The sequence below is a fragment of the Hippoglossus stenolepis genome, chromosome 4 (genome assembly GCF_022539355.2).
Source record: "Hippoglossus stenolepis isolate QCI-W04-F060 chromosome 4, HSTE1.2, whole genome shotgun sequence".
Taxonomy (NCBI): Eukaryota; Metazoa; Chordata; class Actinopteri; order Pleuronectiformes; family Pleuronectidae; genus Hippoglossus; species Hippoglossus stenolepis.
Genome location: NC_061486.1, coordinates 2,142,250 through 2,154,219, shown reverse-complemented (window position 1 = coordinate 2,154,219; position 11,970 = coordinate 2,142,250). Strand labels below are relative to the sequence as shown.

The following is an 11,970-nucleotide window of genomic DNA, read 5'->3' as shown; positions in this document are numbered from 1 at the left end:
TCTCCCAGCGCTGAGCAATAAGTCTACACACTGGGTCTGTTCAGTGTGAGCTAATGCAGGTAGATCACCGTGTTTCCCGTCTTTCATAGGACTAATACATGAGGTGGGTTGTAACAGGAGGCTGCTGCTGCTGTTCTTTAACAAACTTGATCATGTTTTTAATATTATTTTGATTTAAATAAAACTTAAACATTGATTCTGAGGTGAGAGCTTTAGATGCTGTTCAGACCTGGTGTCAGCTTCGGTCCATCATCGACAGCGCTTCTCCTCTTGAGGGTCGTGGAGCGAAGAATGTGGCCACAGGCGTCCTGACCTCCTCTCAATGTGGTCTCACTGGTCGGAGCCATATCAAAATATAGAAATAAAAAGAGTCTATTCATGTGAGAATGCAGAAGAGAAGCTGCTCCCCGACCACCCACTGGTTCCTGCTCAGATTAGATCTGGACAGGAAGTCCTCTGAGCCTGTGACAAATCAAATCACACAAATGGAAAATGAAACATTTCTCTACAAAGCAGCAGCCGAGTGCAGGATCCCGGGGAAACAGGTTTTAGGGATAATCCAGCAAAGAAGCAGATTTGTTTATTTCCACAGGTCACCGACTTCCCATCAAAAGATCAAAAACACTTGGAGCCACCAGAGTGAAAACAGCCACACGGCTTTAATCTGAACTGACTGACATTAGAAGCAGGGCCTGTGAGGGGGGGGGGCTGCAGCCCTGGTGACACATGGTGACGCCCGCTGTCCTCAAGGCGGTTTCATCGTTCACCTCACTCGCCTGTCATGGCGGAGGAGAGGCCGCTCCCTGGAGACGGCTGGAAGAAGTCGCTGCTCGGAGGAACGACCTCAAGCTGGAGTCAAACCGTATTTGAGTGTTCTGCAGTCGTGTGTGTGTGTGTGCACACGTGCCTGGATGTGTGTGTTTGTTTGTGACAGTTTGAAATAATGTCAATGAGCCCTGCAGGGATGGTTTTCAATGTGCTGCTTTACCCTTCGTCTTTTCATAATTAGACATGTGCTGCATCTGAAGAGGGGGAGGAAGGCTGTGATCACACACACACACACACACACACACACACACACACACACACACACACACACACACACACACACACACACACACACACAGCTTTATTTCCCTTTTCTCTTTCTCTCGAGCAAAAGCGACAATTGTTAAAATGCCACTTACATCAGACCTGAGCACACAGTGAGCCTGGTTAAAACCCTCACAGTGTTAGCAAAGCTCCTCGTGCACCCCCACAGTGTGACATCCTCTCTGTGATGAACAGACGGGACTTCTGGCTGGAGCATGATCCCTGATTGGCTCAGTTCCTCAGTCATTTCTGTAAGATCAACTCTGGTTGGTGTAGCTGCTCCTGCTGCTCTTCTGTTGGCAGCGGATCAATAACACGAACTGGGCCACATGTCAGCATTCATCTCGTCTCTCTCTCTCTCTCTCTCTCTCTCTCTCTCTCTCTCTCTCTCTCTCTCTCTCTCTCTCTCTCTCTCTCTCTCTCTCTCGCTCTCTCTCTCTAACACTGTATGAAAGCAGACGAGGAAGAAAGGCTCCCGAGTGGATCAATATTATCGAGAGGCTCCAGGTGAAGCTTTGTAAAGATTCTGTCAGCGTCACATCTGTCTTCACATCATCCAGAAGCAGGAGCTGAGGTCTTATGTCACTGGTTTTCCAATTGATTGCACCAGTCACTGTGGGAAAACCATTCATCATCCAAGTCCTTGGTTAAACAAAAACAATCAAGATTCTCTGCTTTGCATTTTCTAATCAGCAGGATTCATTGCCCTGCACTCCGGTGCAGACAGCACGTGGACGTGCACAGTGAAAGTGTGATCTATAGAATTTATGCTGAATCCTGCTGAGTACAGTAAAAACCTCTATGGATGTTTTAATGGGCCACTGTCGGTGCTGCCGATGGCCATCCGTACAGAGAGCTCTGCACACAGCTCTACAACGAAGCAACAGCGCAAAACACTAAGATAAAGATCTTTTATGTGTCGTGTAAAATATTTTCATATTATTATGAAACTGTGGTGTCTCGCCCCCTGGTGGCTGGCTGCTTTGTAGGTAATTAACCCTGCCTCCTTCATGTTAGCAGATGGGACATGGACCAAGCTAAATGTGATGTATGTCCGTGTTCATGTTTCTGATCAGTTTGGTTTCATAGTTATTTGATGATTAATATCATCACTGACGAGCTGTTAGCAGGAGCTCAATGCTGCAGCTCTATTCCAGACTCTGGCTCCGAATCCCAATACAACATGAAATGATGCAGAACATGAAACATACTCACTCCTTCACATCACATCACCTCTTCCTCTGTCCTTCCCTCCCTTCTTTCTTCCCACAGAAGGGGTGGATGGGCAGATGAGCTCTGAGGAGGAGGAGGCTCGCAGGATAGCTGAGATGGGGAAGCCCATCCTGGGAGAGCACAGTCGCCTGGAGGTCGTCATCGAGGAGTCGTACGAGTTCAAGGTGAAACCTTCATTCAGTCATTCTCCTTCCTGGTCTCCTCTGGGAGCAGCGACTCCTTTGCAGCTGTGAAAGTAGGAAAAGAAGAAATCATTTCAGCAGTGCTTTGTTTTTTATTGTAGTTCGTCCTCAAACTAAATGCAGGTGATTTATTGATGGAAGGTTATAACCAATAATTTGATTTATTGAAAGAAAAACAGTAGAGAATTGAAAGTTCTTCATAGAGAGTTATAAATAACTATGACTCGTATAAGCAACAACATCACATGAAGTAACTGATGAAATACATTTATGAAATATTTATAGCCTAACATTTTGCGTGTATTCTGTATTTATTTCCCGACCTGTTCATGTAATATTGGATTATTTCTCTCCTGGAGTCTTTTCTGTGTTTAGGTTGAATACAAATAATTGAACTCTGCTTCACTGTCAGAGTTACATAAGCCACCTTTACTCTCTTTCTCACACTGCTGAACCCTTTCAGCAAGCAAACCTAATGTGGCTCTGAATTATTGAACTGTACGAGTTCCCCTCGACGCAGCAGCTCGCTCCAGACGTGCAGGATTCGGACTCTCTCACGTGCACAGAGCGCTGCTGCACGGCCTGTGAGGAAAAGGACCACGAGCAAAACCCTCAACCTCAAAGCAGTAAAACTCGATGAGCTCACTGACACAACAATAAGTCTCAATTCACAGCAGCAACAGAGAGAAAGATGCTTTATAACAAATTATAATTTTTTAATTACTCTTAAGAAAGTGAAAACAATTGAGATTTAATTGATCAAGTGTTACAGCTCCCTTAGTTTAACCCAAAGTGCTGAGCAAAGTGTTTTACACCTCAGGGTCTGTGTGTAAATGTTAATTATCAATAAATCCTCTGAGCAGTTTTGCTGATGTTGAAGCTGCAGGTGTTTCATTATGAAAGTAACTCAAAGCTACAGTTAAGAACATCAATGTCTTCTTTATCTCTGGTGTTTGCAGCTTTTGGTTCTGATCCCTCCTGACGCTAAATATTTGTAAATGTAAAAGTTCATCTTGACAGAGGAAGCAGACAAATCAAACATCCACTTGACTTTCAGCCAATAAGAAAGCAGCAGCAGTGTTAGAGAGTAAACCACCGAGCGGCCGAGAGAATAAAGAACGAGCCCGAAACAGACCCGTCGTTCTTCTCATCGCTGCAAACACCGTCCACCAGAACTCAACATCCTCGTCCTCCGTGGGATTATTTAGTGAACTCGACCCTGTGTGGAAATACAATTGGTCTCGTCTCTTGTGTGTGGTTAGTGAGAATCAATTTGGGTGAATGATGCAATTCAGCATGATTGGCATTTAGATTTATGTCAGCTGAGATCAATGTGTGGAGCTGTGTTTGCTGTGGGCTCCAGGAAATGAATAGAATGATTGTGAAGCTCCTTCCTCGACCAAGGCCCAACACCAAGCTCATAGATATCAGTTCCCTGAATGGGCCGGAGTTCTTTCATTAAGATCCGTGAATTATTCTCTAGGAAATTGGTAAATTGGTTTCACCACGTTAAAGAAAGTGTCCCGCCCCAAAACTCAGCTGCTTGTTTCTCTGTCCGATCCTTCCTCCAGGTTTCATGTGAATCTGTTCAGCCGCTCACCGATGACTGTGTTTGGTTTCTGATCTCCAGAGCACAGTTGACAAGCTCATCAAGAAGACCAACCTGGCGCTGGTGATCGGCACCCACTCGTGGAGGGAACAGTTTGTGGAGGCGGTGACTGTCAGTGCAGGTCAGTGTGTGTGTGTGTGTGTGTGTTTAAATACTGTGTTTCATGTGCACAGCTTCATGGAATGCATCATGGAAGGTTCAAGACTAATTCAAGCATGTTAATCTTTCAGTTTGAATCAGTTAATCAATCAGATTTTATTTGTTCAGCTCATATTCACAAATCACAATTAGTCTCATAGATGTTAACAAGGTGCGGAATCCTCTGTTCTTCACTTCCAGAGTCAAACTACCAGAAACTCTAATAACAGGGAAATAAGGTAGAAACCTCAGAGTCACATGTGAGGGATTCACAGGAGCAATAGATGAGACATGTAATTAACTTTGTTTATTGTTGTTATTGCCATTATCAGTTCTGCTGATTTCTGACTTTTATTTGTTTTAAACGGATGAAATAAAACATGAAGTGAAATGTCAGACTGAAGGTGAATGTGCACGATGTAACATCAACGTTACAAAACATAAATACTACAACTGAGAGGGAATGAGTATAAAACTTTAACCCTATTTGTCTTCAGAGGAAAATATTTCATTGATTAACAGCACAACACAAACACAGTTCCTACATAGTGTTAATGTAAACACAGACAACATAAATAAATATATATGTAAATAAAACATATCAAATAATGACAGAAATTACATTTATGGTAGTTAAAGAAGACGAGAGGTCACAGCTGAATTTGGAATTCAGTGCCTTGCTCAGTGGGTCTGTGGCAGCGCCGTCACAGTCTCCTGTTTGTGTAACTTGGTTTTACATGTTTCAACTCTGTCACTGTTGCTGAAACAAAGACCTGTGGGATTTAATTTCTGCAGAATATGAAGGAAGATGAATGTGGTGTTCCTGGCTCCTTTGTAAGTCAAGGACGCCACCTAGTGGAAGTAACAGTTCACTGCAGACAGGGATTATTCCCTCTGGTGTCAGATGTGCAGGAATTTAAAGTTTGAATATTTGATCTGAATATTCTATGACCTCAGATGCTGTTTGTACTTAACTATACATATTACATATACATAACTATTCAAACACATACATTTAAATGTATATACTTTTAGTTTTGTATTGTATTTGATTTTATTAAGCTGTTTCTACCTTTATTTTAATGTAACTATTGCACTGCTGAGCTGAGCGGTTTCTTCTTGTCCAACACCTCGAACTGTGTTAACTTGCACATGACAAATAAAACTTGAAACATCTTGAACTTCTGTTTCTTCCCCCTCAGGTGATGGCGATGATGACGATGAAGGTCGTGAGGAGCACCTCCCGTCGTGTTACGACTACGTGATGCATTTCCTCACCGTCTTCTGGAAGGTGCTGTTCGCCTGCGTCCCGCCCACAGAGTACTGGAACGGCTGGGCCTGTTTCTTGGTCTCCATCAGTTCCATCGGCCTCCTCACCGCCGTCATCGGAGACTTGGCGTCGCACTTCGGCTGCACCGTGGGCCTGAAGGACACGGTGACTGCCGTGGTGTTTGTGGCGTTGGGGACTTCTATTCCAGGTGAGTGCACATCCTCACAGGAAGTGCAGAAGGTAGCTGCACAGAGCACGTGATTTAAACCAGGTTGTAATGCAGGACCCACATGTTGATGTGTCTAAACATTATCTTTTATATCAAATGTGTTTTGGATCCAAATCCAAAGAAATAAGAAGCATTTTTGTTTAATTAACAACCCAAGTGTGATTCAAACAGTTTCAGGAGGGACATAAATTAGGAATTCAGAATAAGCAATTATAATATATTATAATATATATATTATATATAATTATAATATATAATTGTAATATATAATTTGAATGTCTCATTATCATACAGTTGTCTGTGTGTTGCAGTGTTTAGCGTCCACATCCGTGTTTTGGACGATAATCACCCTTCACAGTTAAGCACGTGTGTGAAGCTCCATGATTTCCACTCTTTCCACCTCTTTTTCCCATCCCAGACACCTTTGCTAGCAAAGTGGCCGCCATGCAGGACCAACACGCCGACGCATCCGTTGGAAATGTGACCGGTAGCAACGCCGTCAACGTCTTCCTGGGGATCGGCGTGGCCTGGTCAGTGGCCGCCATCTATTGGAAAATCAATGGGAAGGAGTTCAGGGTGGAGCCGGGGTCGCTGGCTTTCTCCGTCACCATCTTCACCGTCTTCGCTTTCATCAGCATGGGCGTGCTCCTGTTCAGACGCCGGCCCTCCATCGGCGGAGAGCTCGGGGGCCCAAGGGTGCCCCGCATCCTGACCACGCTGCTGTTCCTCGGCCTGTGGTTCCTCTACATCCTCTTCTCCAGCCTGGAGGCCTACTGCCACTTCGGCAGCTTTTAAAAAGGAGATGAGAAAAGTTGTGGGAGCATATTGCACAACAACACACCCACACACACACATTAACACACAGTTCAAACACGTGTAAGATTTATCAGTTTAACAGGGCTCGCTGCAGCCTGGAGCTGGACACACAAATACTTCATGTGCACACACACACTTTATACTTACACACATGTAAGCAGATCACACAGACCCGCACAGTGACAGGCATGATGGAGGGCGAGAGGAAGTGTTTGTGAAGCTGCTGCTGCAGAGTGTGAAGGTTTCAGGTGAAGAGAAGGTCGGCCTCTGGAGAGCTGATTCTTTCTGTGGTTCATCTTAACGTCAGGTGGGTTTGGATCAGATCCGACCTGTGATGGAGGAGAGCAGGACGGTTGCTGTGTGCAGACAGAGGTTCTCTGTCCTCCTCTCGTCTGTTCCACCACCTTTGCTCGTCCAGCTCCACGTCTCTTCCCCGAGGAGGTGGAGCGCTGTGTGACAGAAGGAGTGGATTGTTTACAATATCATTACCATTACGCTTGTTTACTACAGGAGAGCTGAGGCTTGTCTAATAGTTTAGATGAAGGCGTTTCTCCACACGCGCTGTAAATAGTCAAAACCAGTGTACATACAGAGTGTCGTGTTTTCAGGAGACAGGTCGTGACGCCGAAAGAGTCAGAGAGGGTCAGAGAAGAAATGATCCCAGAGAACGAGACGCTGCTTTTCTGTTTAAAAAGTCAGAATACAGCAAAAAGAAGGAAAATCTGACGTCAGGTTTCTGCTTCTTCTTGGATGTTCTTTAAATTCCTGGTCGGACTGGATCACCACAGATCCTGATCATCAGAGGAGCTCGAGACTAAAGTTTGAACCAAACAGACAGAAGATGAACTGGTGAAGTTTTTAAAGAGCCATACCTCAGTCAGACCTCGGGCACTTCTCTCTCTGACGGAGGTTCGTGTATCAGACTGAAGGATATTTAATTTGCATGTGTAGGCAGATATGACGCATCTTCACATAATGAGTCACATATAAACTATTTAAAAGGGAATGAACAGAGTCCACCTGTAAATTACATCCATTCATTTGTGTGTGTGTTCGCTCAGTGAACAGAAACTCTCAGCTCGTCGGTGTTAAGTCCTTCTTGTGTACAGACGTGTGTGTGTGTGTGTGTGTGTGTGTGTGTGTGTGTGTGTGTCAGCTGACAGGAAGGACAGAGGAGGCGTCTGAGTCTCCTCAGTAAGAACGAACACTGTAGCTGCAAACTTTGAGGTTTTCTGCTGCGTCGTCACTGATCATCACTCGGTCGTCTCTGTGTCGTGTGGTTGTGACAGACTAATCCATTAATGTGGCATGTACCCCGACGGACTAATCCTCTATCGTTAGCTGCATGTCAGACAAACGTGCATGGACGGTCGGACAAGATTTAACAGTGTTAGTTTACGTTGAAGAAAAGTCACTAAATCCCATTTAAGCCCCTTGATAACTGATTAGATCCCAATCATCCAGATTCACGACACAACATGTGGATCAGGACACAGGATCCTGATCCCCACTTCAGTGAGGACGCAGGATGTTGAGTTACACTCGTGCTTCAGTGCAGCGCCCATTCAACGCCTTCAGGAAAAGTCTCCAGTGAAAATCGAGTATTGAAGCTTTCAGCTGCACAAACTGTCCCGGCTGCACTTTGTTCAGTGTAACTACAACAAACTGTGTTTCTCTGAGTTAGTGTGCGACACATGACTGAAGGAAGTTTCCACTTCCACTCTGGGTGTTTCTTGTCCTGCTGTGATGTGTCCCTCACCCCCGACCTGGACTGCACATTCGGTTGTTAAGAAGATTAACTGGACCCTGTTTACAATCTGCAGGTTTAAAGCTGCATCCACACTATTACGTTTTAGTTTTGAAACCCATCCCTATTGCCACGGCTCCACCTGCCGCCCACACTGCTCGAGCACCAAACCCTGAGAAGTTTGGAAACGATGAAGGAGTCACGTGCACCTGCTTCCTGATTGGTTCTTAACAGTCACGACTCGACGACCAGACGTGAATGCAAAGCGTCGCTAACACTCGTCATCGTTCCAAGAAAATAAATCCCTGCTCTTACTTCTCACCATCGCTGTTTCTCATTCGTAGTATTTCCTGTAACCACCTGCAGAGGAGACAATCTGCTTCCTGTTTACACCACATGACCAGTGTACGGTCATGTGATCTTTCAGGTGCGTTACTGATGCCGAGCTAATCGAGTGTGGACGGACAGAAATCATTTTAGTTGAAAAACAAAAAACGTATTATTGTGGAAGAAGCCTCAAACCAAGACAGTTTCTTCTGGTGATAGAACCAGAGCGTCGGCTGCGTTCAGTGGAAACACGTTAGAACACTGAGCTTCCTTCAATGGAACAAACAGTCACATGTTCACTAGCTTCTGAAACTTACCAGAGAAAAACACTGAACTTCTAATCTGCTGTGACATTTACACACTGACATTTCAGCTTCATTAGCTTCAATGCTAGTCCGAGCATGAACAACAGTTGCGAGCGGAAACTTTGACATTAACTATTGATTATTATCCCAGACAAGAAGCATCGAGAGTCCAGGATCCTTCATTGCATCATTAAAGTTACTGTAATTTTCACTGCCTGACATCGGACACATTTCATGTTTGTGCTGCAGGTGCATTTCCAACATCTCACCCACAAATGATAAGTGCTATACAAGTGGAAACTGTTACTGTTATTACACATAAATCTAACAGAAAGATTAGATTCATTTACCCTGACTACACTTTGTAGAACTTTCTAAAACCAGTTTTGTATCTTTTCCGTACAGACGTAGCCAAGTTAGACTTTTTTGTACTTCTAAACGACGTTTAGAGTAGAATCAACGTGTCCAGTTGGTTGTGTTGATGACATCGTTAGTGGATTGGATTTTGATATATTTTCCACAGAGGAAACTCCCCTTTGAAACTGCTCAAACATGTCGTGTGTCATCAAACTTTATCTCATCTCATTTACTCGTCTGCCGACTTGTTTGTGTCTCTGTTACTAATGTATATTTCGTCTTACGAGACGATTTAGATATTTATTTATTTACATGAAGATTATTTATCTATGGTCCTTGACGCCAACAGTTTGGAGTTTAGTTCAAGGAGTGTGGGTTCAACGTGCAATACAGGCAAAAGAAATCATTTTTCCGTTTGTGGCTTTGATGAGAGGTCAGTTCCCATGTTTGTTTTTTCTGTGTTTTGTTGTTTCCCGCCGCCAACGTACATTTGGTCACGCAGTCCTCCAGCAGGAGGAGCTGTAAGTGTAAGTAGCATGTTTACATGTAGAAACAGTGTGGAACATTGTCAGTATGATTGTCAGTCTCGGGTTGACGTGAGCCGAACAGGGACGTTTACAGGAGGTTGTGAGGCAGGTCAGACGTGTGAGGTACACAACACACACTGACACACACACACACAGGTGAACAGGTGTGAGCTCCTGTGTGATCTGTGACTGAGGTGACCGGTGTGTGCAGACGGGATCAGCTTCATCCCGGCAGATGTGACCCAGATGTGGCTCAGCACCCAGAAACAGAACTGTCTACAACATCCAGACAATGTTCCTTGTTTCCATGAACTTCTGTACTAACGTGTCCGGCTTCGGCCTTTGCTGTTCTGTAGCTAGAACCCCCTGCTGCCCCTCCCTCTGTGTATGCATGATGTATGTGTGTGTGTTAGCAGCATGGTCTACTGTGATGGACACCTACAAGAATATTTTATCAGGTTGATTTCCCACAGTCCCAAACACAGGAGGAGCGTTGTGAAATAAAATGAGCAGGTGTGCTCACGCAGACACAACCACGACTCCGCACAGATACAATGAACACACACACACACACACACACACACAGACACACACACACACACACACACACACAGACAGCATTTATCGATTCAGTGTCAAGTTTGTTTCCCTCCGAAGCTGTGAAAAGAGTCTGCTCTGTTGTGTCAAAGCTACGTCTGCAACGCGCAACATCCCAGGTCATTTGTTTTTCGTTTGTTAATTGTACGATATTTCTGTGTCCGTGTTGGTGCCCCCTCTTCCAGGTCTTGCTCTTCAATGTGTCTCTGTGAAGTTTTTTCCTGTGATGATGAAAATTTCTCTCTGCCTGAACCTTTGTAGGGAAATAACAACTGAGTTACTACAATATCATGTGATTAGACATATACATTTATTCAATGTTGTAATAAATTATTAACTGAAGATGATATAAAAAGTTTTTTTATGAAATGAAGAAAAAAAGTGACAACTTGTTTTTGAGAACATGGCATGAGGTGTAACGTGTTACTGGAAGAAAATGAAGACCTTATTTGAATATAGTTTATTTATTTTCAAGGAGTGACGTGTCCGAGTCTTTATTTCTGCACTGAACGAGCAGCAGTCAAATCCAAAACACACACTGGAATCTGACACTTTTCAGACAAAAACAACAATTTTAAAATTCAGAAATGAAATAAATATAACGTTGAACTTGGTAAAAGGGAAACACATTATCAGGACATTCCCTTTTAACTGGGTTGTTTGGTTTTCATTGAGAAATGTTAAAAAACACACTGAACTAGAATGTCACTCAGTAGAGCTCTGACCTCCACCAAGGTCGTCTTAAATTCAATCAAATTACAAACACTCATCGATATCAGTGGGTAAATAGTGATGAATTGAAACATCCCGTAACTCACAAAGTTAGAGAAGGAGAAGAAAACTCAGAGATCTGCCCCCTGATCCAGATCCACACCAAAACCTGATGAGTTCTTTACCTTCCTTTAATCAATTCAAATATTTAAAACTCCCAACTGTTTCAGTAATGTATTATATGTTATTTACACACAGTCTATGGTTATTTATCAAGCAGAAATATTAATTATTCTATTTCAGACTCTCAAATGTGAGAAAATGTGTTGCTTTTCCTCTATTGACAGTGGGTCACTAAATTTGATTTGCGTACTTGAGCAGTTTGAAGGCATCACTTTGAATTCTGGGAACTTCTTACATTTTATTAATTAATTGAAAATAATCAATAGTAAAAATATCCTCTAGGACCAGTTTGCTGTTAATGTCACTATGGCCACAACAATCCTGCTATGAATAAAGATAATACAGTTAGAAATAAATAAATGATTTATTGATATAAGTTAAATTAGGTTAAGATCTTATCAGCCACCAGGAGACATGCACAAGCTTCCCAGTAGTTTATAAACAGATGGTGAACTCTAACCCTATTGCATCAAGAATTATCATACATTCTACATAATGACTACTTTTCAGTACTTGAAGTGTTTTTACACCAGGATGGTTGCACTTTGGAAAACGTTGGATTCTTACATTTTGTCTTGTTTATGCATTTTTAAAGCAGCAGTGGAACTTTAGTTTCTGAGCTGAACAAACTTCAAATCATTTGCAAT

The 11,970-nt window shown here is 43.3% G+C and overlaps 1 protein-coding gene across 3 annotated transcripts in view; it reads left to right on the top strand.

Annotated features, from left to right (window-relative positions):
* slc8a2b (solute carrier family 8 member 2b) overlaps window positions 1-10,906 on the top strand; it is a 106,667-nt gene extending 95,761 nt beyond the window's left edge. For all 3 annotated transcript variants that reach the window (XM_035154523.2, XM_035154522.2, XM_035154521.2), the window contains 4 exons: window positions 2,365-2,489; window positions 4,138-4,237; window positions 5,457-5,732; window positions 6,172-10,906. In XM_035154523.2, the coding sequence (XP_035010414.1) occupies window positions 2,365-2,489; window positions 4,138-4,237; window positions 5,457-5,732; window positions 6,172-6,548 (878 nt within the window). In that variant the 3' untranslated portion in view covers window positions 6,549-10,906. The remainder of the gene's footprint in view (window positions 1-2,364; window positions 2,490-4,137; window positions 4,238-5,456; window positions 5,733-6,171) is intronic.
* Window positions 10,907-11,970: the final 1,064 nt, after the last annotated feature.